Source organism: Argopecten irradians, chromosome 2 (genome assembly GCF_041381155.1).
Source record: "Argopecten irradians isolate NY chromosome 2, Ai_NY, whole genome shotgun sequence".
Lineage (NCBI taxonomy): Eukaryota > Metazoa > Mollusca > Bivalvia > Pectinida > Pectinidae > Argopecten > Argopecten irradians.
Genome location: NC_091135.1, coordinates 6221762 through 6248859, shown reverse-complemented (window position 1 = coordinate 6248859; position 27098 = coordinate 6221762). Strand labels below are relative to the sequence as shown.

General features: G+C 33.8%; 2 protein-coding genes and 1 long non-coding RNA gene across 4 annotated transcripts; 1 reads left to right on the top strand and 2 right to left on the bottom strand.

Moving 5' to 3' along the window:
• Positions 1–97: 97 nt before the first annotated feature.
• LOC138314259 (uncharacterized) lies at positions 98–2863 on the bottom strand. Its single transcript, XR_011207349.1, has 2 exons — positions 2333–2863; positions 98–1777 (listed from the first exon to the last, which is right to left on the bottom strand). It is a non-coding gene; the product is annotated as an uncharacterized lncRNA (long non-coding RNA).
• A 1256-nt stretch (positions 2864–4119) lies between these two features.
• On the bottom strand, positions 4120–17135 carry LOC138314257 (caspase-7-like). Of its 2 annotated transcripts, XM_069254504.1 has the most exons (7): positions 17042–17104; positions 16365–16590; positions 13103–13873; positions 12242–12516; positions 11003–11199; positions 9628–9760; positions 4120–8862 (listed from the first exon to the last, which is right to left on the bottom strand). In XM_069254504.1, exons 3-7 carry the CDS (start codon positions 13756–13758, stop codon positions 8579–8581), a joined length of 1545 nt encoding a protein of 514 aa, XP_069110605.1. In that variant the 5' UTR covers positions 13759–13873; positions 16365–16590; positions 17042–17104; the 3' UTR covers positions 4120–8578. The 2 variants fall into 2 exon arrangements, with proteins under 2 accessions (XP_069110605.1, XP_069110604.1); XM_069254503.1 differs by lacking the exon at positions 16365–16590 and having other exon boundaries at positions 17042–17135.
• A 2160-nt stretch (positions 17136–19295) lies between these two features.
• On the top strand, positions 19296–24068 carry LOC138314256 (MOB-like protein phocein). Its single transcript, XM_069254502.1, has 5 exons — positions 19296–19397; positions 22123–22185; positions 22536–22636; positions 23214–23262; positions 23955–24068. Exons 1-5 carry the CDS (start codon positions 19329–19331, stop codon positions 24051–24053), a joined length of 381 nt encoding a protein of 126 aa, XP_069110603.1. The 5' UTR covers positions 19296–19328; the 3' UTR covers positions 24054–24068.
• Positions 24069–27098: the final 3030 nt, after the last annotated feature.

Below are 27098 nucleotides of genomic sequence, written 5' to 3'. Positions count from 1 at the left end.
GTGTAGTTTTAGTTTCTTTTAATGTTGACAGAGAGATGATACACCAGAAAATCTCGCTGATTGTTTAGAATCAGAAGTGTTAATTACCCAATGTATCTTTTTTTTAAATATTTCCTTTTTACTGTGCACTCTTTGCTCCCTTGTTGCGTATCCAATATATGTATTTTCTTTTGATGAATGTTCTGTACACTGCGTTGCCAATAAGAGAAAATCGCAAAAATTTCTCCTCGCGAAATTAAACTAATAATACAACACGGGTAAAACACAATAATGGGCTCACCTATGTTGCACTTGGGGGTCAAAATTGAACATTCCAGAAATTAAATGAAAACTATTTCATATTAATGACTAATATTCAAATATTGAAAAACAGCGACGGTTTTGAAATGACTTATGTTGAAGTCAATTTTTTTTAGTGTTTTATTGGGGTACCCAATACCAGGTTACGGACACTACTAATGCAATATAACAGATAATATCTCATAAGCATCATGCATTTTAACAATTTTATTTCTTCTAACATGTGTAGCCATATTAAAATAAGGTTATAAAACTTACTTGGTCTGTTGAAAATGGATAATCTCCAAGCAAAAACAAACTTTGTGGTACATCCAAAATTCGTCATTCAAAATGTTTAAAAACAATACAAACAATTTCCTTACAAGCATAATTATGGCCATATAAAAACTTAAAACAATAAAAGAAACACCAGCCCTAATAACAAATCACAAATATTCAATTCAGATTGGTAAAATTAACGGTAGAAAATAATCTACATTGAAATATTGGTAGGGTTACGGACACTACAGAAAAATAAAATATGTAGAGAGAGTATTTGTTTATTATTTCTAATGGTAAATTATACATAATTTCTTCATTATTTAATTGTGCTGCATACACATTTATTTGTCAATACATTATTTTATCAATGGCCATTGACATATATCTTAAACATGCAGATTGATTACTAATATAATAAAATCTCAAAGATACAGTTTAATTATGTATTATTTTATACTAGATTAAATTACTTGTATATCATTCAGTTCTACATTTTTATTTGAATCTCAAATCAGAAAATCTGTTTAACTACAATAAAAGAGGCATTTAATTCACTTAAAGGACTTGTTGCATTACAGTAATTTACAAAAATCTATATGATACATATATACAGTGTATATACATGTACTTTTAACTTGAAATATGAGTTTTTATGAATAATCAACATCTAATTACTAGATATTTTTTTTCTAAAAATGAATTATGTAGATCTCTTATAACATCAAATGACTTAGATTAATTTGAATTACTCTAGTGTTTTTATGCTCCCTTCCTGCAAATGTAGTCGGAATCGGAACAATTTGATTTTTTTTTATTTGTTTGGTGTTTTTGCTTGAGCCAAGTATAATAAGAACCATTTCTTTTCATCATACTAATCAGGACTTGCTACTCACTATCAACTGAACTCAAAAATAGTCAAAGAAGCACATTTCTTAATCATCATTTAATGACATTTGTTTTTTCAATTTCGGATTTTCTTAGGTTTTCCAGTTGATGATGTGATGTTTTAGCTGTCTTAATTTTTTCAAATTTTGCAGACTTATCCACTTTCTTTCATGATCTTCTTTAGAACATCATATACATGCATGCTCTTCATAGTCATTTGATTTGGTTATTTCAAAGTCTTGCAGATCATTTTTTCATTTACTTAATTCCTGCATGGTCTGTTCTTGAGTACTTCCAGTCTTCCACCTCTCGATCTTAGTTCAAACTTGGTCTAAATTGAAGAAAAAAATTATTTATATCAACTATACTTATTAGATTGAAATAACATAAGGTATACTTTTATCATATGAAGTAACATAAATATTCATAATCTTAAAAGATAATGAGAAAAAACTTTAAAACACTACTTGTTTGGAAGGTCTGACATTTTTGTAGTGTCCGTAACCAGTGACATATTGATCAAATGTAGGTATCTTGTAAATAAAATCTGAAATGATTAATGTTAAATGTATTTTTTCCATGTATCTTGTGATCAGAAGAATGATTCTAAAAATCATTTATAGTAAAATTGTCAAAATTTTCTTATTCATATTTCAATTAAACTTAATTTTCATACCAAAAAATCCATAACCAGAGAGAAAATCTGTTCACTAAAGTATTTGTGAAAGATAAATTGAGGTTAAAAACAGATTTTGCTAGTATTCAATCAATAATTGATAATGTGTTGTACTAAAACTCATAAAAATACTCATATCAAAGCTCTTATAAATAATCAACAATATGGTTACGGACACTACATTTGTTCCATGTGACAAGTTTTACTTACCTTCAAGCAAAATATCCACAAATTCTGCAGTATATGGCCTCAGGATCTCCTTCAGATGTCTTCAGAAAACCATATGCAGCTTTCAATGCCTCATTACTTGGCAACCTGTGTGTTTGAAAAACCGGAATTTTCAGGACCCACACGCAAGATGTTTTCGACGTTGTTTGCTTGATAGCTTATTTAGTCAAAACAATATATAAAGTGACATACACTTTCAAAAATATAAAATTTGTGGTGTACATTGTTTAATTTTTAGATATTCTACCAATAAAATGTGTCAAGGGTTTGTTATACACTATCTGAAAACATGCAGTTAGAAATCAGGTTACGGACACTACAGCAAAATTGTAGTGTCCGTAACCTTCACGACCCTGTAGTTCTAAAGCAATACTCATAAGGAAATTATTTTTTTTATGTTATGGTATATTAAACCAAGTAGTTACTACACACAAAAAAAGAAATAGATCTTCAAAGCATTATATAGGAATAATGGTACTGGTTACGGACACTACATATTTTTTAACTTTTTCTTTTACAGAGGAAAAGTGCCTTGTAAAACTTCTTTTTTGAAAAAAATCGAAATTTTTTTGCTGTATCATTAAATATTACTAGTTGCAAGTAGGACTTAGCTATAAAATCCATAGTTTAAGTATAAAATTTATAAATTTCTAGGCTATAACATGGGGCAAGTTTTGAAAGGTGAAAACGCATAACGAAGCAGGTAGTTAAAACAAATTAGATTTTTATCGCCATTTTTTATTGTATCATTATGAATGATACATCATTTGATTCATAAAAGAATATCCTATCTGTTTTTATTTTAATCTTTGCATTAAACCTATTTTACAATGTGTTTATTTGGTCTAGCAAAAACAGGTTTTTTTAAGTGCAACAGCATAACGTCGAAAAATGGGTCATTTTCAGCATTTCCTCTTTGTATAACTCAAAAACTATCAAAGCAATTCTCATGAAATTTGGAACACAGTTACAGTGCTATTCACATTTGTTGAAAATGGTTAACAAATTGAATTAACTTAGTAATTGAAGCTGGTATGACTGTATAACATTGGATAGTTTTAAAAGAGCCCTTTATTGTGTTTTACCCGAGTATACGTTTATGCCTAAACGCTACTACATCAATATAATCGTTTCTACGGCTTCGTCTCCCTTGTATCACCATTAATTGCACAAACCCAGTCTATCTATTATATCACAGCTGTTGTATTACTAGTATCCGTATATATTTGTCTTTGAAAAACGTTCAATGCTTATATTTACATTTGGTTACAACTTTATGATGAAATCCCAAGGAATTTTGCATCTATAATGAAATAATCATTCGTTATCGTCATAGATGGAACAGCCGTCTGCAGTGATTGCTGGCACGACAATTGTGACGTCACAATGATAATGACGTCATAATAAACGCTTGAAGTTCAATATTTTGGACATCCAGATAACATATGTTTTACAATAACCCAGAATTTCATGAAGCAAATCGATATCGCGGAAAATAATACTCTTGCAAAAAAATAGACTATTTGATATATGAGCGTAAAGGCACAAAAGTGGGACATTCAATATCACAGGCAATATTTCTTCACATGAATTTCACATGAACCGAGTCAAAAAGCACATGAAATCCATGTGAAAATGCAACAAATAACTTTAAAAAGGACCTTCACGTGAAGAATAGACGTCAAATAGACGTGAAGAAATATTACCAGTGTATAAATATATATGTTCAATTACTCACTTCTATTACTAACCATAGCAAAAATTACTGGCTTTGCGGCATATCATATGAGAAGTAACACTCTTTATTCTGTACTGTACACTATTTGTTCCTTTGTTATACATCCAATATATTGTCTTTTGGTGAATGTTCTGTACATTTTGTTTTCACTGTACACTCTTTACTCCGTTGTTGTACATCCAATATATTGTCTTTTGATGAATGTTCTGTACATTATGTTTTCACTGTACACTCTTTGCTCCCTTGTTGTACATCCAATATATTGTCTTTTGGTGAATGTTCTGTACATTATGTTTGCACTGTACACTCTTTCCCTCCTTTGTTGTACATCCAATATATTGTCTTTTGGTGAATGTTCTGTACATTATGTTTTCACTGTTCACTCTTTGCTCCCTTGTTGTACATCCAATATATGTCTTTTGATGAATGTTCTGTACATTTTGTTTTCATATCCAATATATTGTCTTTTGATGAATGTTCTGTACATTTTGTTTTCACTGTTCACTCTTTACTCCCTTGTTGTACATCCAATATATTGTCTTTTGATGAATGTTCTGTACATTTTGTTTTCACATCCAATATATTGTCTTTTGATGAATGTTCTGTACATTTTTTTTTCACTGTACACTCTTTGCTCCCTTGTTATACATCCAATATATTGTCTTTTGATGAATGTTCTGTACATTTTGTTTTCACTGTACACTCTTTGCTCCCTTGTTGTACATCCAATATATTGTCTTTTGGTGAATGTTTTGTACATTTTGTTTTCACTGTACTCTTTGTTCCGTTGTTGTACATCCAATATATTGTCTTTTGATGAATGTTCTGTACATTTTGTTTTCACTGTACTCTTTGTTCCGTTGTTGTACATCCAATATATTGTCTTTTGATGAATGTTTTGTACATTTTGTTTTCACTGTACACTCTTTAGTCCCTTGTTGTACATCCAATATATTGTCTTTTGATGAATGTTTTGTACATTTTGTTTTCACTGTACACTCTTTAGTCCCTTGTTGTACATCCAATATATTGTCTTTTGGTGAATGTTTTGTACATTTTGTTTTCACTGTTCACTCTTTAGTCCCTTGTTGTACATCCAATATATTGTCTTTTGATGAATGTTTTGTACATTTTGTTTTCACTGTACACTCTTTAGTCCCTTGTTGTACATCCAATATATTGTCTTTTGGTGAATGTTTTGTACATTTTGTTTTCACTGTTCACTCTTTGCTCCCTTGTTGTACATCCAATATATTGTCTTTTGGTGAATGTTTTGTACATTTTGTTTTCACTGTACTCTTTGTTCCGTTGTTGTACATCCAATATATTGTCTTTTGATGAATGTTCTGTACATTTTGTTTTCACTGTACTCTTTGTTCCGTTGTTGTACATCCAATATATTGTCTTTTGATGAATGTTCTGTACATTTTGTTTTCACTGTTCACTCTTTACTCCCTTGTTGTACATCCAATATATTGTCTTTTGATGAATGTTTTGTACATTTTGTTTTCACTGTACACTCTTTAGTCCCTTGTTGTACATCCAATATATTGTCTTTTGATGAATGTTCTGTACATTTTGTTTTCACTGTACACTCTTTACTCCCTTGTTGTACATCCAATATATTGTCTTTTGATGAATGTTTTGTACATTTTGTTTTCACTGTACACTCTTTAGTCCCTTGTTGTACATCCAATATATTGTCTTTTGATGAATGTTCTGTACATTTTGTTTTCACTGTACACTCTTTACTCCCTTGTTGTACATCCAATATATTGTCTTTTGATGAATGTTCTGTACATTTTGTTTTCACTGTACACTCTTTGCTCCCTTGTTGTACATCCAATATATTGTCTTTTGGTGAATGTTCTGTACATTATGTTTTCACTGTACACTCTTGACTTCCTTCTTGTACATCCAATATATTGTCTTTTGATGAATGTTCTGTACATTTTGTTTTCACTGTACACTCTTGACTTCCTTGTTGTACATCCAATATATTGTCTTTTGGTGAATGTTCTGTACAACGTTCTGTACTATGCGCTTGCAACAAAAGAGAAAATCGCGAAAATTTCTCCTCACGAAATTTAACTAACAGTACAGTTTACGTTACAATGTATATGTCAATGAACTACTACATCAATATCAGCGTTTTTGCAGCTACGTCTCCATCTTATCATGATCACTATTGCACAAACCCAGTCTATCTAGTATTATATCACAGTCTTATAGTACAGTTATACTTCATTGATGCCCTGATAAATCACACATATATAAAGGAACGAATATCATGGCACACTCAATCCTCATTTTCTCTTATTTACTCGTATCCATAAATAAAAATGTCTGTCACTGGAGTTATATGAATATAGCACATCCAATGCAGAATGTAGTTTCATAATACGGGCGAGATATCCTGCTGGTGTATTCAATAACAGTGTAGCATTATCCCACTGCGATATTTCATTCACTAAAAGACCTCCTTCAATAGGTACCGAGGGCTAGCTAATTGAAAAAGGGCTCCGAAACATAAACTCATGATGGAATGTTATCAGATCCTTATTTGTAGGCAAGCGAGAATAAGAATCTAGAATTTTATAAGACTAACACAAATCTCATTTGCTTTATCAAGCTTCAACAGAACTTCGACCTTGACAATTTTTAATTTTCATTCTAGCATATAAGTTGCCTCACGAGATAACTTTTACATTTGCTACTACAATGTTATTGCTTATCAATTTGTTGCTTTGCTACCTTGTATGCGATTAAACTTTGTTACACCGTACATTTAACCTTTGTTGCTTAGGAACTTTAACCTGATTTAATATGCAATTGAACTTTGTGACAAGGTTAACCTTGTTGCTTAGCAACTTTAACCTTGTTTAATATGTTATTACACTTTGTTACGAAGTACATTTAATTTTTGTTTTAATTACCTTACCATAGTTTACTTTGTAAACTTTGTTACGATGTTCATTAAACTTTTGCTATTTAGTTACATTACTTATTAACAATAAACAATATTTAACATTTATTGCTAAATGTATATAACAGTGGCATGTTTCTAGCCATTTTTAACCATCGTTACTTGGTAACTTTAGCGAGTTTTAGGTAACTGGAATACCTTTACCATCAAGTTACTTTAACCTGTTTCTAGGTACAAGACTTTACCAAAAACTACTTTTACAGAATTTTTTTTTCAGTGTAATTTCTGTTTAGTGTAACTTCAACTTTTATACCAAGTAACTTCTGTTTATCTCTGAGTAACTTCAACTTTTATACCAAGTAACTTCTGTTTATCTCTGTGTAACTTCAACTTTTATACCAAGTAACTTCTGTTTATCTCTGAGTAACTTCAACTTTTATACCAAGTAACTTCTGTTTATCTCTGTGTAACTTCAACTTTTATACCAAGTAACTTCTGTTTATCTCTGAGTAACTTCAACTTTTATACCAAGTAACTTCTGTTTATCTCTGAGTAACTTCAACTTTTATACCAAGTAACTTCTGTTTATCTCTGAGGAACTTCAACTTTTATACCAAGTAACTTCTGTTTATCTCTGAGTAACTTCAACTTTTATACCAAGTAACTTCTGTTTATCTCTGAGTAACTTCAACTTTTATACCAAGTAACTTCTGTTTATCTCTGAGTAACTTTAACTTTTATTCCAAGTAAATTCTGTTTATCTCTGAGTAACTTTAACCTGTTTAGGTAACTTTAACATTTCTATGTAGCATTAACCTTATTTATTAGATAACTTTCCCCTTTATTAAAGATTACTACAATCTAATTAAAATTAAACTTGTTATTCTTCTGTTCGTATGATGCTCAATGATACACTGAAATACAAGATCTAACAACTCTCTGTTCGGGGTCACCTCAGCATGACCTCTATGGTAAGCCAATCAGTGTGTCGTCTAAAAATTCTTCAGTGTGTTATAATTAATTTTTCTTTGTTTTCATACAAAATCTGGCTTTCTGATTGGCCAATATTTTTTTTGTATGAATAAAAAAATCCGAGAATGGCGCGAAACCCCGACATTATCGTGACGTCACAATAGCGACATTGACGTTGCGTATTGATTCGGAAAAAAGAATCCCTTGAAAAACCACTATAATGTTACATTTAAACATACAAAATGTACTTCATTTTATCAAATAGAGTATAAAATTAATTATAAGTATTGATGTCACTATTTTTTAATTTTATCAGGTTATGAAAAAAAAATTGTTTGCAAACTTTTGTGCGAATCACACAGTTTGCAAACATTTTTTTTTTTCATACCCCGATAAAATTAAAAAATAGTGACATCAGTGCTTAAGTATTCTCTTGGCAGTATAAACGTCTAATAGAACATCCCAAGATGTTCCCATTCTAGGCCTGAGGTGACCCCAAATGAAGAGTTTTCAGATCTTGTATTGGAGCATATCGTAGAGCATCATAGTGGAGTGAAATTACAAGTATAATTTTAATTAGATTGAGATAACTTTATCCAGTTTCCAGATGGTTTGTTGGTGGTTTAGGATAGAAATGCATATGTTTTGTTAGTGTAGAAAATACTGTTGGCAAACAAAACAATTCACTAATGTCCACATCATCATCCTCCAGGATATCCATGAATGTCCGGTTGGTGGTGAGCAGGAGGGAGGTCATTTCCTGTGACCTCTGGCCCTGTTCAAGTTTCAACACACAAAACTTGTTGAAGCTTCTACACAAGGCTTGCACAAAATAAGATAAACCTCGATTGCTATTTCTCCCCCAGCCATAACATCCTGCAACATAAATAAATAAGAGTGAACATCTGTAAGATCTCTCTTCAAGTAACTGCCTTTGCATATTACAGAATTATCTCCCTTGCAGGTAGTTCTCCATTGTGACATCAATATTTTGTGTGCAAAATTCAAGTCATTTTCTCCACAAAGTACTAATTTATGTAAGTTCTCAAACACATGAAATCTCAATCAATACCTACCGGTAAGGGCAGATAATTCTGTAATTAACAAATACAGAATACAAATGTCAATGCTTAATTTGGTTTTTAGAAAGGTCAAAATTCCATAGTTGTCTTATCACAAATATTTGTTTCAAACCTAAGGTCATTTGAACAAACTTAGTAGTCCTTCCTCCCAGGATGCTACAGGCTAGACCTTATATCAGTAGCCTAAGCTTTTGGTCAATGAGAAGAAGTTGATCAATGATAATATTATGAATGGCTCATGGCATATTCATATTCTAAATCTGAAATACATTTTCGTTTTGTAATTTCATCGCTATATTCCAAATGAAATTAAGTTGTTATTTTATGTAATTATATTGTTTCTCCACTTGGCAGCCAAATTTCACAATTCATATTTCAGATTTACATGGAAGACCAGGAAGTGATAAAAAGTGAAATACAGCATACTTTCAAATCTCATTACATGTAGCTACTTTGTGAAATTCTCAATTAAAATGGCCCTATGCCCACTTTGGTCTTTTTAAACTAGAGAAAAAGGCACTAAAACTGATGTACCCGACAGAATTTGGGAGATACCTACCACTTACACCCGAAAACTGTACTAAACAATCTGCCATTGATGGGACAATAGTCTTCACCATAGAACACTTCTCTTTAGGAGCTGGAGTGGATGCCATTGCATTGTCTTCAGTCATTTCAAAAGGTACACAGCCCTAGTTTTTAAAATAAATCAAAGTACTGAAAGTACTGAGACTTAAGCCTCAAAAAAGTTACAAATCAAGAATTCTGATTTGTATTAATTACATAAATGATAAATGTAAATGCACAATAGCATATCCATCAATTGTTGTCAAATTGCAATGGTAAAGAAATTGTTTATACACCTTTTTAAAGTTAATTTTCTATTTCCTTCTACTCAATACAAAGAACATTATGCGTTATGCGATACAATAATGTAATTGAAAGACATTGCAATTTCTAAGATAAATGAATTTGATATTGGTGAACACTGAACAGCATATCATACACAGCCCTAGTTTTTAAAATAAAAAATCCATTAAATTCAAATTTTGATGCATATATGTAGGTCTGTAGCTAAGCAATAGGATTAGGATTGTATCGATATGAGATTAAAGACAATGTACAGTCAAATATTTATTATTCGAGCTCCTCATGACCTTGGTGATAATTAGTGATTATTAGATGACAATTTTGATATCACACCCCATACCAGTCTGAGACCTAGTCCATGACCCAGTTTTATCAACGCTCCCACAGATTTCTTAACTTAAAATTCTCCATAGGAAAGAAATTAAAAGCATTAAACAAGTTAAGTGAAAAACTTAAGTTAAGGTTTCCCTAACTCTTGTAATGCTTTCCTATGGAGAATTTGAAGTTGAAGAATTCCTTAAAGATGCTCCACCGCCGACAGAGCATAAATGATATTCATCATTTGAACAATAATTGGTGTTTAATTGTGTATATATTTGTCTAATCAACAAGAAAAATGATATAAAATAAGTTTATTTTGCCTTTGGTGCAGGCGCATTAAGTAAATTATTCCATATAGGATATAGTGCAATTTTTTCGGGATGCAATTAATTATTTTTAATATTCTTAACTTGAAGTAAAATTAGAAGCTCAAACTTTTCAACGATAGTAATGGTGTAAAGTAAGTAACTTTTGTAACTGAAAAAAATACTATATCGTCTGCTGCTGTTTTTGATAGTGAAAAAATATCCTTTGTCAGCGGTGGAGCATCTTTAAAGCTAAGGAATGTTGATGAAAATGGGCCCTGATATCAGCTATTATTACTGTTTCAGGAAGTCACATTTAAATCAATTCACAACATGTCACACTGTAACTGACTGATAATACGGAACAGAAATGATAACTTGTCAATCAATCTCATAAACTTTTGACATTAAATGCTGGTAGTGAGTATTTTCACATACCTGTATGAAGAAAAGTTTTGGTTTCATTGCTAGGGACGGACATTTTCCAGATGAGAAATATTCTAAAATGGAGGTCGTCTCCAGGAAGGCATCCTCTGTCTCGCCAGGACAAACTACAGCACCGGGCATTCCATAGGAGAGGATCACACACATAAAGCAATCATAGTCCGAGTGGTCATTCAGCGACGAATCTGTGACTGAAAATCAAAATTGAAAATCTAGTTTAGCTGCATATATTCTAAGTACAACTTTCTTCTTTTTTTGTGATCAGCCAGACCGTCAATGTTGGCGATTCCTGGCCGTTTCGACTAGTTCATTTTTTATTCATTATTGATGTGTGTAAACAAAAAGTCTTTGGTAACATATTCACAGCAGTAGCTTGTATCTACCTAATGAAACTGTTATGTATGTTATACAGGGTATGTAGGGCCTGCTGTATATTTAAGTATTAAACTGTCTTCCTATGCATGGCATCTATGGTCTATATAGACGCCAGAGCTTTGCAGACAATCTTCATAATGCGCGCTAATGAAATGATTGTCTGCAAAGCTCTGGCAACTATATAGACCATACATGGAGATGCCATAGGAAGATAGTTTAATACTTATATTTACCTTTTTCACTCATTTTAGGGTTTTTTGCATTTTGCATTGTTTAGTTAAACCAAGAAAACCGTTTAGCAACGAGGATCCATCTACAAGATGGAACAACTCTTTTGACAGTGATCAGTTGACTCAACCATGCATGTCAACATTAATTAGTGACGTCATAATGGTCACATTGGGTGTCAGTTATACTCCCATAGATTTCACTTTGCCTTGGTTAGTTTATATGGTGTAAGTAGAAGAGGCAGCTGGTGAATGTAAATACATGTATAAACATCAACATTACAATCCACCTCAAAACACAATCTGAATCAATTATTGGCTTGGTTCTATTACTTTAATGTCCTATTAACAACCAGGGTCATGAACAGACGTACCAGGTTTTTTGGTGAAGGAAAGCCAGAGTATACCTGGAGAAAAAAATCACAAACCCAGCGGTCAGTACCTGGCAACTGCCCCACATGGGATTCGAACCTGCATCCCAGAGGTGAAGGGCTTGTGGTAATATGTCGGGTTATCTTAACCACTCGGCCACAGCGGTCCCTCAATTATTAGAGTATATGTACCTGGTAAATAAAAGACATAATAAGCACCCCCATCCCTACCCCTGTTATCTCTATAGCAGTATACAAACCATCAGACAATATCTCCAGCAGATCGTTTCGTGACAAATTCTGATGAATCATTTCTTCTGATCCGTCTTTGGTTCTGATAGGATGAAACCCCATGGCCTTTATTTGTTTCTTCAGGGTGTTTGCATCTCTCAATGATCCAGATCTTCTTGGTCGATTATATTTGTCTCGAAATTCTGAATTACTGACAATTAAACACCGCCCTCTGTACAAATGGTCATGTCTGTATTCCAAGGAAACGAAATCTTCATACGTTTTAGATATCTTTTCATTACCCCTGGAAGTAAAGACAAATTTCATTCAAATCTTAGAAAAACAAGATTCCAATGGTATCTTAATTTTTTAATAACATGTATAAAATGAATATCAAGAATAAAGTGGGGATATCAAATACTATGAAATGTACTAAAAATGGGTAAATAAATTAATGCATATACAGCGTACCGCATTCGACCCAATACTGTACATGTTTTGCTCTGTTATTTGAAGTCTCAATTTAACTATATCTCGAATTAAATGCAGATTGAAAATATGAAAAAACAATGGTTTCTTTATTTGGTTTCATTTGCAAATCAATTATGTCTTTCTTTTTGCAATAATGATGAAAAAGGATAATCCGACCTCCAAGATTGGGTCTTAATTACATACTCTCTTATTTTTATCAATTATATTGGTTGCTTATTGGGTCAAATACTGTATTCTTATAACTGAATTACTATACTTTCGAATTATGGGAAGTATTGCAAATTTTTGACATACAAAATATAACGTAATTATACTTTATCCATCTTTGATAGTATCTAAAAAGTACAAAATTTAGACACGACATTAATATTGATGATTTTATCATACAAATGACTTACATTTTTTTCGTATGACGTCGTCTGTCCACGTCCACAGCCTTGGTTCGGAAGGCACATCCATTTTCCTGTGGCCAATGATCATACAACACATCAGGTCCCAATGCTTTCACAGTTGTTTCTTCACTTTTATCCTGCTGAACATAATCAGTATCTGTTTCTACATCACAATCAGATTTCTTACCATAATTTGAATCCATACACAAATGATAGTTGTCATTGCTTGACGATACTGGAATGCTGGAAATGGACGCATTTTCCTGACCAGAAGACATTGAAACTTGTAACGAGAGTAGCTCAGGTGGGTCATAATAATTAGGACCATCAGTCTCAAGGTCATCCATATTTGTATTTTCTTGTTGAAGGTCAAAACATGAGTCAGTTTCAAGGTCATCCGATTGCAAGCTTGTGTGTTCCTGAATCGGGGAGTTGCGACTTGAATCTTCATAGTGATTATGAATAGATTTATGAGTACTAAAGTCATCATCACTGATTCTACTTGGTAGAAACAAATCAATACCTGTACTGTCATTAGAAACGGAGATGGTAGGTGATGGTGTTGGTCTATTTGATGTTTGATAAGCTGATGTTTCAGTGACCGGATTAAAACGTTCATGTTCATATGTTAGGAATCCGGTGCCTGAAGCCATATCTATCATAAACAGTTAATTACAAAATAGAATTAGAATCCATGGGGCATTAAGGCTAAATTGTACATTGTGAAATCACACATTCAGCATGTCTTATAGCTAAACCCAGGTACTTTCAGAAGAACTGAAACAGAAAAGTAAATTGTTTTAATTAATTAGATGCTAATATAATGAAACAGGTATATATGTACCAGTGTAATACATGTATGTACGACAATACACTTTGTACATGCATGAATAGATGCAGGATATGTTTTTACAGCAATGGATAACGGTCACTAGAATTTAATTTTCTGGATTGGTATGTCTATAAAGGTTAACTTTGCTTCAAATCATTACAGAGGCATAGCGATACAATGTACATGTGTGTGTGTAATGAATGCAAAATATCATCATCATTTTTGTTTTGAAATACAACTGCATTTTTTTTTTTTTTACAACTGCATAACTTATGTGTAAATGGTAAAAATCTTATTCTTCATAGTACTTTTATACACCAGAAGGGTCGAAAGCTCTCTAAGATAAAAATTCTATCCCATCTAGTTTTAGCACCTAAACATTTGCAGTTTAGTTGGTAGTATATATATAAATAGCAGGTCTCTAGGCCTCTTAGTTATTGACAAATTGTTTAAAGATTTTATCTTTTTTGACAACTGTGACTTTGAATGAAGGCCAAAGTCCTTCATCCAGGAGTGCTACAGGATATTCTACAGTACACATAAACAGAAGCTAAGTACACATAGGAACAATGTAAGTATCGTTAGAAACATAACGTGACGCTACCCAAAATGCATGGAACACTTTTAAAATATGTGAAACAGAATTTTCCTTTTTCAATATAAACTACCAGTAACTGCCCTGAACAAAAAATAAGGTGCTGAATAGTAACTTTGACAATTTTATGATGTAATTTTCTTTCCAGTTGCTTATTATCTGTATTTAAAAGCGAAAGTAATGTTTAAACTTTCCTTAAGCGAATTCCAACATTTTTTATGATGTATATACATTTTTTAATCAAACTATATTTAGGAGGTGTTCCATTTTGTGTACTCCCATAAAATGAGAGTCGACTGGTCAGCCGTTTTTTTATCGGACGTTATTTTGCTGACGTTAGACACGACGTAATGTTCCAAAAGTGTCTCGTCGTGCTATATCTCTAAGTTGGAGTACATTTTGGGGACTCGAACCTGCTGAAACATGTGTGAAAGGATTGATATTTGTAAATTGTATGACCAGCCGGTTGTGTGTGAAAGTGGTTTTGTTTAATATAAATAATATTATGTCATCTGTTTTGTAATGCCTAATTGCTGGTGTTATATTTCCGTATTGTTTATTGCCGCTGGTTTCCTGTTGTCATCCGGGTATCTCAATTTAGTTACATCTACATCTACATCTACCAAATAATCGACCTACTTCATCATATTGAAGATCATGTCGATATTGTTGAAGGTGTGGCTATGAACAGGGGAAGAGAAGAAAATAATTAATTTAGAGATGAAAGACGAGTTTTGAAGGAGTCAAGTGACTTTGAGATTACAAGATCTTGCGGAAGAGAGTTCCAGTCTTGGATAGTGCGGGGAAAGAAGGAGTGTTTGCGAGAATCAGTTCTACAGTAATGTATTTGGTATGCAAGTGTATGGGAGTGTCTGGTAGGGCGTAACTGTGAGGTCAAGTATTGGTCTTTATTAATAGCTACTATGCCGTGAGTGATTTTGAAAAGCATAGTAAGCCGTGCGTTTTTCCTTCTAGCCGATAAGCTAGGCCACTCTAGGTGTTCAAGCATGTCACTAACGCTTGAGGTGTTATGGAATCTGTTAGTGACATATCGAGCAGCTCTGCGTTGGACCATTTCTAGCTTATTAATGTCTCCCTTCTGGTATGGGTCCCACACTGTACAGGCATATTCAAGTGTGGGACGTACTAAGGATTTGTATGCTTGTTCTTTAATCTTTTTTGAATTAATTTTGAGATTTCGTCTAATAAAGCCAAGGGTCTTATTGGCTGTGCATGTGATGTTGCTGATGTGGGAGTCCCATTTGAAGTCGTGTTGGATTGTTACGCCCAGATATTTTGCCTTATCAGTGTGTTCCAAACAGTGACCATGAAGATGATAATTATGTTTGATTGAATGTTTAGTCTTGGTAATCGAAAGAACATTACATTTCTGGGGGTGGAATTCCATTTTCCACCTTTTTTCCCAGTCAGCTAGTTTATCTAGATCATTTTGGAGTGTTTCTAAATCTTTTTTCGATGTAATGGTTATGTACAATGTATGAGATAGTGTCATCGGCGAACAATCTAACTGAAGATGAGAGGTTAAGTGGCATATCATTGATGTAATATAAAAACAAACTTGGGCCGAGAACAGAGCCCTGGGGGACCCCCGATTCTACAAAGAGTGGTGGGGAAAGTTACTTCCTTTACTTCCTTTACTTTCATTCAATTTGTAACAAGGTATCTTATTGGCTAAATTTGTCCCATTGTGTAATCGCTATATAAACCCGCTGTAGTCCGTGTAACTATTACTCGTGCCCCAAAACGTTATATTTAGCGTCACGGTACGTAAAACTCTTCATTCATTCATTCGTGTAACTTCAGTCTACATTAGCACTGACCTGCTGGTAGGCTCATTCTCTGCTCTCCTTCTCTCGTGTCTGTCTCTTTATTGGTGTCTGTGGGGTTGGGGGATCTGTGTCCCTTTATAAATTAGGCTAGTAGTTGTGTAGTATATAGTTCTGTAAGTTGAAACCAGCGGTAGGGTCCTTCTATGTCCATGTGTAACGTTATACTTTGTTGTTGTTAACTTTACACTTGTTATGTTGATTGTTGATATTTAAGCATCTGCGGGTGCAATAAAATACCCTGTATCACAATCATGTGTTGTTTACTCTCTGACCACGCTATATTCCTACGGAACCCCGGGTTGAACGTCATTGAACCTGGGTGCAACGTACACATAGTAGTGACACTAAATACTACCTACTAGTATTCATAGCGACAGACGAACGTGACTACGCTCCTGTTACACATGGGGCTAGTTAGACCGGGCATGCTTCAAGCTCTCTATTTCAAAATATATGCACTGCTGACAAGTAAACAAATCATGAAATGAAAACTAAAGGCATCTATTTGTGGAAAGTTAAGAGAAAAATCTAGATTTATGCACACGTTAGAAATTTTTCACAAATATCATCAAAAAGTGTTCCAATTTGGGTAGCGTCACGTTAGCTATTGTTTATGTGTACTGTAGAATACCCAGGTGCATCAGACCTTGAGATGTTTATGTATTTACCCAAGGAATCCCAAAGTTCCCATGACGTCTAGATCAAAGGACGCAGATTTTGAGGATTTTCATGTCATAAACATCCGAGGAATCCACTTCCGGGTCAAAGACGATTTACAGGATCGGGCAGGATCGGGCAGAATCGGGCAGGATCGGACAGAATCGGGCAGAATCGGAGTACAAATTATAGACCGATCCATTTAAAGGCTATTTTTACAATATTCCGCAATCGTTCAAAATAAATATAAACGATAATAATAGCAAAAAAAGAAAAGGTCTCCATGAAAGCAGGGTCCACGATCCCGAGACCTGGGCAATGCGATGATATAAAACAAGATTGTCATCATTATATCATCGTAGCAGATAGCTTTCATTTCATTTTGAATGAAATGTAAATAAATATTGTTTTCACTTGAGTTCTTTTATAACAAACAACAGAGTCCTACGATCTTTCAAGCCAAAATAAAAAAAGAGAGCAAAATCCCGCCTATAAAGGAAGCAAACTACATCTGACAAGTATTGTTCTGTTTAAATGTTATGGAAACTTAACACATTATAATTACTGGTACATTAATTATTTTTGACATATCAATTTTTGTTTGTTTGTTTGATTAATTAACGTCTTTTTAACAGCTATGGTCATGTAAGGACGGCCTCCCATGTATGCAATGTGTTGCGCGTATGTTGTGCGAGGTGCGTTTTTTGGGAGACTGCGGTATATTCGTGTTGTGTCTTCTTGTATAGTGGAACTGTTGTCCTTTTTATAGTGCTATATCACTGAAGCATGCCGCCGAAGACACCAGGCAACACACCCCACCCGGTCACATTATACTGACAACGAGCAAACCAGTCGTCCCACTCCCGTTATGCTGAGCGCTAAGCAGGAGCAGAAACTACCACATTTATAGACTTTGGTGTGTCTCGGTCAGGGGACAGAACCCAGAGCCTTCCTCACAGGGGCGAGCGCTCAACCAAAGTAGAAAATATAGTTCAAATAAATGATCATAAAAAATTATTTAACTAAGACAACTATACAATTCAAAAATATATTGCCTATGGTAAGGACGAAAATAATAAGAGTAAATTGGATAAAGAATGGAAAAAAATGGGATTCACTTATTAATTTGTGATACATGTATATTAAAACTGTGCATTTCATAGTTATATTTTTTTCTTTTACCACGTATTCTTTCTTTATAGCAGTTATGCCCCTTTGTTTATGCTACAAGTTTGATTTATTCATAATTCAATTTCTTTATAAAGCCCTCCACAAAAGCCGAAGTATTTATACTAGATATTGATATCTGTTCTTCCGTTTCCATTTTTTTGTTTCTAGTCGCTACCATCTTATCATCAACTTTCTTTCCCTTCTTCTAACCTCTCTGCTTTTTTCTTTTTCTTTTTTTTTTTCTATTTCATTTTCTTAAATTTCTTTGATCTTTATCTAATTTCTCTTTCTTCTAAAACATTGCAATTTACTGAACATTCTCCCTATGGCATTTTTCTTGGTCCTTTTCTAGTAGTTATGCCCCTTTGTTTATGCTACAAGTTTGATTTATTCATAATTCAATTTCTTTATAAAGCCCTCCACAAAAGCCGAAGTATTTATACTAGATATTGATATCTGTTCTTCCGTTTCCATTTTTTTGTTTCTAGTCGCTACCGTCTTATCATATACTAGATATTGAAATCTGTTCTTCAGTTTCCATTTTTTGTTTCTAGTCGCTACCATCTTATCATCAACTATCTTTCCCTTCTTCTAACCTCTCTGCTTTTTTTTTTTTCTTTTTTTTTTTTCTATTTCATTTTCTTAAATTTCTTTGATCTTTATCTAATTTCTCTTTCTTCTAAAACATTGCAATTTACTGAACATTCTCCCTATGGCATTTTTCTTGGTCCTTTCCTTATAGATTTACAAGAATAAAATTTATATAACAAAGCATCTTGTAGGTGTATGAAAGTAGGTGTGCATGCATGCATGAGTTTGTACAGATGGGTATATGGTCCTACTTGTTAATGTAATACCTATTGTGTGAATCAGATGGGTAAGTGAATTTCTTGTATATATAAGAGTGAGAGTTAACGAGTTGATAGTTATGATAATTTGTAAATTGCAATGATGAACAACCTGAATAAAAAGAAAATTATAAAAAAAAAAATATTTAACTAGTCAAAACCTATACTTAGTATTCCCCGTAGAGTCACTTTATAAGAAGGACCTAAAAATATTAAAATAGTTTTAGTGGTTGATAAAAATTAGACTTATCTCCCTTGGTGTTGAAGAGGGCACTGTGAAATGAAGATGAAAATGGCCGACGGGAGCACAGCGGTTCTCCGCCGAAACAGGCCAGGAACCAAAACAGAGGCAATATATCGTCCCCGTTATTTTATCATTAATACCTCAATATATATCCAGCATTCTGTTAGAGATACGATGTTTATCGATCCAATGGTTTATTGCAATTGGGTTGTATGATCTAGGCTATGTCAGTGGGATCTGTACTTACTGTTGTTTGTCGCTTCCGGTTTTCCCCTTCAGAGCCTAACTGTACATGTTAGACCTTTGAAAACTTTTGATTAGCACTAGAACCTATAAGCTGATGGCTGATATTTATAATTGAGCTATGAAAGACATATACCAACAATTGAGTTAGATTACCCATTGAAGTGAACAGTTTCAAGGAAACAATTTTTTTAATCACTGATCACGAAAAGACAGAAAATTCTCATTTAGTCAGAAATCCCCATTTAGTTATTGGTTTTTTAACAGTTTCAACTTTCAGCTGTACGAAATCAATTACTGTCTTCCCAATGGTTATACATGTATGTTCCCCTTTGATAAGAAATTCAAGTTTTAATAATGGTTTAACCATGAGTATTTAGAAAATCCTTATAGACTATATCTTTAACTAGTACTGCGTACATGCATGTGTTAAAGGGACAATTCACTCGGGCTAATTCTTTTACATAACCAAGAAGCAAAATATGGCATAAATGTATTGTTCTACATTTCTTATGAAACATTTAACTCAAGATATTGACAAATTCCATGTTATTTTTAAGTATTTTAATTGATACCGTTGTAACTACAAATCGTTGATCAATACGATTAAGCAGGTACAGAATGTACTCTGTACCAATTCCCGAGCCAAAGTCATGCACGTTAAACAAATGAATTACATAACCACTGAGGAGGTAATAAAATGATTCTAAGGCAAGACAATTCATCTAATAAGGTAAACCATTACTGTCAGAGCGATTTGAGCAGTTCTAGACAAAAGTTGCATTACTCTACGAGCAAGGGACAGGGTTCGGCATACAAGATGTTCGACCACAATGTGTAATGGCGGACAGCGAGCGAGTCTGAAAGCTTCACACACAATTCACCACCATGGGCTTTTCGAGCATATCACAGTAAAACCGACTGATCTAATTTCCATAAGAACGGTTTTTTCCCAGATACATGTACAAATTTTAATGTTGTCTTAGATTGAATTGTCCCTTTAATGATATTAAGGAAATATCGGAAATTTATGATAGCTATTGTAATTTAAAATTACTAATTGTATGTGATCCATAATCCATTTGCCTTTAAGTGGTCTATTGATTTACACAATAATCTTATCATACATCTCAAGCTCTATCTAATACATTGTATGTACAACATACATAATTACATCAGCGAAGTATTATTATATCTATGAGTATCTGATTACATGTTACATATTGATCCATGTACAACAAATGTACATTGTACACATTACAATTGCAATGAAATATATATATACATATATACACCCTCAATCTAGGGGTTTTTACGTGAATCCTATCACTTTTTTATATCCCTTGCCCACCAAGGCCCAGTTCAAGTTTATGTGCATGGACTTGTTTCAATATACCGTGTTCGACCCAACAAGCGCCCAGGGCATTTAAAAAATTGAAAAAATGAACAGGTGCTTATAATAAGGACATACAAAAAAATGCTGTGTTTCTGGTAACCGTACCCGACCGACCCTATATAAAATCAGTGCCTTCTCAAATACTTTTACTCAGTTTTGTCCTCAAACAAACAAATAAACAACCAAAATTTTGTTTGGTTTTGCACAAAATCAGGAATTTTGGTACAAACTTCTGTAAAATTTAAGGACACTAATAATCCACTGGGAAGCAAATCCATGGCTTATATAAGGTTGAATAAAGTCTATTGCAGTTATTCGACACAGGGAGAAACTGGGATGAAGAGAAAAAATAAAAAACTGGAAACAAGAATATTTTTTTATTTGGCATAAAATTATTGCAAAGCAAATTTTAACCCTATACATATTTTAAAGTTTTAGTCTTTATTTATGTCCGGGCAATTGAAACTGTGGTCTCGAAAGGGATCGAGGGATATGCTAGTAGGGACATGGGTGCTTATTTGGTCAAGAACGGTAATATCGTAATAACTGATCATGAGTATTATGGGAGAAAAGGTTGAATGATATCACATGCAGAAAAAGATTTGATTTGGTGCTAAAACCAAACTTACAAAATATGTATTTACAGGGTTTGCACTTATATCTGACAGTCATTATTCCCTATAGGGGAACCTCATTTTATCTGAGTACATTGTAGGAGCCACTACATTTTGTATATGTGGAGCACCCATGCAGCGCAAACTCTGTATTTTAATTCATGAACAGTAAATACCAGGTAATAAATATATAATATTTCAAAGAAATCTGATTTGGAACTTGATATATACATAGATGTAGGTACACCAAAAATTGTTTTGCACTCTCAAATATGGCATTTGATTAAGCAAGAGACAAAATGTTGATGTACAGTATACCGTATTCGACCCAATAAGCGCCCAGGGCGTTTAAAAAATTGAAAAAGTGCTAATAAGACGAAATTATTGCAAATCTATACAGTTTTTAGTCTTTATTTATGCCTGGATAATTGAAATGAAGGCCTCAAAAAATGGGGAGGGGTGCTGATTGGGTTGAATACGGTATATAATTGGAATCCGTCAAACTCTAGGCCTCCTACCAAAGTTTCAAGAATTCAAGCAAATAGCTACATTGTATATTGTGCTTTATACGTTACAGAACTGGTGCAGCTGGAGTGATGAATCCTTTGAAGAAATGGATAGTACTCTTGCTGTACAACAGGTATTGATACGACTTTGACTTCTAATTATTGCTTATTATGATTCTGTGTAATTGAATCGTTTTGGAGGAAGAAACTACAAGTTGCAATCAAATTTTGCTATCAGAGCTACATACTCCCTTTTGTTCACTCATCGGTTGGAGGGAGGGGAGGGGGGAGTGAATCGACTGAAGCTTATTTAGATTCTAAGTTGCATAGCAGCTGCCACCTCCTATACAAATAAATATAATATTGATAATACATTCGCAATTATCCAAAAATATGCTATATTTCAAAATAATATTTCTTTTTCTTTGTATAATTAAGATCTAATAACTTTATTTTTGTAATGATGAAAACGATTTTTCTGCAGTTTATACAACAGGCAATAAGAAAAGACTTTACCAATGTTGAGGAAATCTTGACTCCCCCAGAAGGACAGGATGAAGGAGTATGGAAATACGAACATCTCAGGTAATTATAGAACTAGTGTTGGGAATCTATTGAGATTTCATCATTAAACATAGGGGGGAAGCCTGAGGGGCGCTCATTACGGAGAATACGGTAATAAATCTTTATCAATGAACATATACATTCATGTGTGATTAGATGTCGATTATAATTGACAAATGGTACAACACTGATTAGAACAGTCCAATGTGCATTAATGGCTGTGATAATCGACATCAAAATTTAGTGCTATTACGATAGGCAAAATAGTATTCAGTATGATTGAAGCAATTTATAAACAGTTTGTTATTTAATATTTTGACTTTTACTTGAATTTGCCAGGAGGGGTTGAGTCAGCAGATAGCATGCAATTAAAGTGATCAATTAATTTCTGGACCTTATTATATTTCACCCACATGGTTGTTGGTTTTTTTTGTTTTTTTGTTTTGTTTTTAAACACATTTTAGATATAGGTGTCATTAGAATTTAAAAAAATGTGGCACATGTGATTTCTTTTAAGATAATATGTACTGGGAAATCTGTATGGCAATGCTGAAATTTATTTATATTTTGTTTAATATGAATATATTGTATTTTACAGACAGTTTTGTATGGAGCTGAATGGTTTGGCAGTCAAACTACAGTTAAATGTAAGTCACAAAGATAATAATCTTTGTTTTTACCTATTCATGAACTTGTGCATAGATCATTTAAGTAAAATTGGTTAAATTACACATAATATAACACTTAACCCTTTCACCATGTAGGCTATAAGTTACTCATCCAGATCAATTGATGGTAGAGTCTAATAAAGTTACATAGGGGTGAAAGGGTTAATCCTAAGAAGTATTCACCGTAATTAGCGTCCAGGGCACTTAAATAATTGTAACAAAGCTTAAGGGGGGAGATTATTAATGAAACAAAATTTAAGCTGTGGACGAAAAAAGTCAGGAATATTTTGAATCTATATTCTTTCTGTGCTCATGGTACATTAATCTGTTCCAGTATACATGCAAATGCCTTCTATCCTTTGAGACATATTATTATGTTGTGATTCACTTGTAAAATACTCGAAAGTTTATGCAATATAGGATACAATGCTGATGTTAGAGGCATCACATGTTGTAAAACGTCGTTAAATCCATGGAAAGGGGGCGTTTATATTTCCAGAAAAGGGGAGGGGCACGTATAGGGGGAGGGGCGCTAATTACGGTGAATACGGTAGTTTATGTCTGTGGGGTGCTGATTGTAAATAAGATATGGGTCAAGGAAACAATTGCCTTAATTGTCTAATGATGTTGAGCAAAATTGTCTTCATTAACAAAAAATGGCGTTTTTACAGAATGAATGTAATCCAGAGACCTGTACGCAGATGACAGCCACGGAGCAATGGATCTTCCTTTGTGCTGCCCACAAGACCCCTAAAGAGGTACATTTATAATCAAAAATTGATTTAATCCCATGCTAAGCGCATGTGATTATCCCTAAAGTATTTCTTTTCTGTTTGATAAACTCAAAGGTTTATGAGTCCAGTTATCAGTGTGTTGTGTCATAACAAGGTCATTGTAAGCTTCATTTTGACTTCTGATGCAATAACATTGGCTAGATCTCTCATCATTACCCATTCATGATAATCTAGGGGTTACTATCACAATCGTTACATCCACTTCTGGTATTTTTCATAGCAAAACTGAAGGCAGTGTGTGATGAGATAGGTAGTTTAGTCCTTTGATGTATATCAAAATAATTGAATAACGGTATACTGTGGTTGACTGGGGTTTTGAAGTTGGGCATCACTGTCTCTGCAGGCCTGTGATTGGCCATTTTTTCTCTCCTGAACTTCCTTCAGTTTTGCTCTGACATAAATATAACCATAACCCCTGGATTAAAGGATGTCCATTACCATGACGTGAGACTCCAGAACTTCATACCTGGTATATATGGATCCATCTAAGCCAGGAAAATACAAATTATTGGTGTATATGGTGGAGAGTTTTTACATGCTGTTTACATACTGTATACATGCTGTTTACATGCTGAATTTTACATGCTTGTTTCGCAAAGTTGTTGCAGAATTACGAAGAAATAAGTTTACTTGCCTGAATTTTGCAGGCAAGTTCTATAGATGCCTAATATAAAACTGTTTTGTTTTTATTAGGTCACCTGAGACGAAGTATTCTATCCGTCGTATGTCCGTAAACAATTTACATTTTTGTCTTCTTCTCCAAAACTGCTGAAGCAATTTCAATGAAATTTTGCACAAAGCTTCTTAGGCATAAGGCCAATCAAAATTGTGATTTATATGGTCCCCACCACCCACAGGGGGCTGTGGGAGGGGCCAAAAGGGGTAAAATTGAGTAAAATTTCATCAAAATCTTCTTCTCTACTCCACAGATGTGGTAGAATCAAAATACTCTTCAAGATAGAAAGGTCTTAAGGTCCTTTACAAAAAATTGTGAATTATATGACCATGGTTTTCTAGTTTCCCCTGGGGAGGGGGTTAAGTTTACACATAGTTTTTATGTGGGAAAAAACACATTTTTGCGGATTATTTGGTCTTTGTAATAGGAAATGAGTCAAATGTTTGGTCAGAATTATCAGTATGAGCATGGCCATTTTAATCTCTATTAACAAATTTTCTATGGACTGACCCCCAGGGACTTTAGGGGCTGGGGTCAAAAGGGGGACAAAATAGGCTAAAACTTCAAAAATCTTCTTCTGTAATTCTGGAACATGGTTAGAATCAAATACTTTTCTTAAATAGAAAGGTCATAAGGTCCTTTACAAAAATTGTGAATTATATGAACCCTGGGCGTCTCGCGTTTGCCCCTGGGGAGAGGGGTCCAAGTTTACTATAGTTTATATAGGGAAAACACATATTTTATGAGCATGTTTTAGCTCAATTTTCATTGGAAACGACTCAAAACTTGGTTAGAATTATTAGCCTGAGATAAGCATTTTATGTCATATCATATCCACACTTGGTCCTGGCCGACCCCAGGGACTTTAGGGGTGGGGTACAAAGGGGTCACAAATAGGCTAAAACTTCAAAATCTTCTTCTGAAATTCTGGAAAACGGTAGAATCAAATACTTTTCTTAATATAGAAAGGTCGCTAAGGTCTTTACAAGACAATTTGTGAATTATGATGACCCTGGGGTCTCCGCGTTTCCCCTGGGGGAGGGGTCAAGTTTACTTATAGTTTATATAGGGGACAAACACAATTTATGTAGCATGGCTTTTGCTCAATTTGTCATAGGTAAAGAGTTTGTCAAAACTTGGTTATTAGAATTATCTTGGCCTGAGATAGCAATTTGTACTAATCATATCACATATGGTCCTGGCCGACTCAACACTGGTGGCTGATGGGGGTGGGGCTTAAAAAAGGGTGCAAATTCAAATAGGCTAAAATTTTCAAAGAATCTTCTTTCTGAAAATCTCTGGAAATAGGTAGAAATTCAATAATACTTTTCATAAAATAAGAAAAGGTCATTAAGGTCTTTAACAAAAATTGTGGAATTATATGACCCTAGAGGTCTACGCGTTTTCCCATTGAGGAGGAGGGGTCAACGTTTACTTATAGTTTTTAAATGAAATACACATTAATGGAGAATAGTACTTGCTCAAATTTTCTTAGAGACAATGAATCAAAATGTGTTAGATATAATTATCATAGCCTTGAGTTAGCATTTTAATATCATATCCCACATTGGTCCTGGAAACCGATGCCCCTGGGAGCACTGAGAGGGCGTGGCCCAAAAAAAAGGAGCTCTCCAACATAGGCTTAAAACTTCGCAAGAAATCTACTAAAATTTGGTGGATATAGTGGAATCAAATCAAGTTTTATGATGGATATGGTTCTTAAGGTTTTTTTATAAAAATTGTGTGATATTGGCACCTTGGGGTTCTAAACGTTCACTCTCCGAAGAGGTGGTCATGTGTTACATTAGGTTTTATATTAGGAAAAGAAATATTTGGAGATCAGTTATCTGGCCGCACTATTCGTAGGAAATAGTCAAACTTGGAATAAGAATTATTAGCCTATGATATAGCATTTTAACATTCATAATTCCGTCCTCGGAGGACCTTGGGGTGCACCAGCAGAAGTGGCCAGGAACAATAAAGGGTCAAAAGTTTAATTAAAAATTTCAAAAAATACCTCTAAGGTTCTCAGCGTTTAGATGGAAGCAAATCACTCTTCAAAGTCAAAAAAGTGAAATTCTATAAAACCCTGACCAAACTTCAAGGACCCAGCATATCGTGATTAATCTGTCTTTAATTTGTTTCATTATATATTCTAACTCCGTTGACCGGTTAAAGGCCATGGGCCTCCTTGTTTTTTTTTTGCAGTGACCAGCCATAGATTACGACCAGACCACACACAAGATGGAGCTGCCTGTCTTCTTAATAGCAAACAAAATACTTCCTAGCAGGTTTAGTGTCCATACCTGTACATGAAAGTGTCCAGAAACCTCCTAGAATTTGTC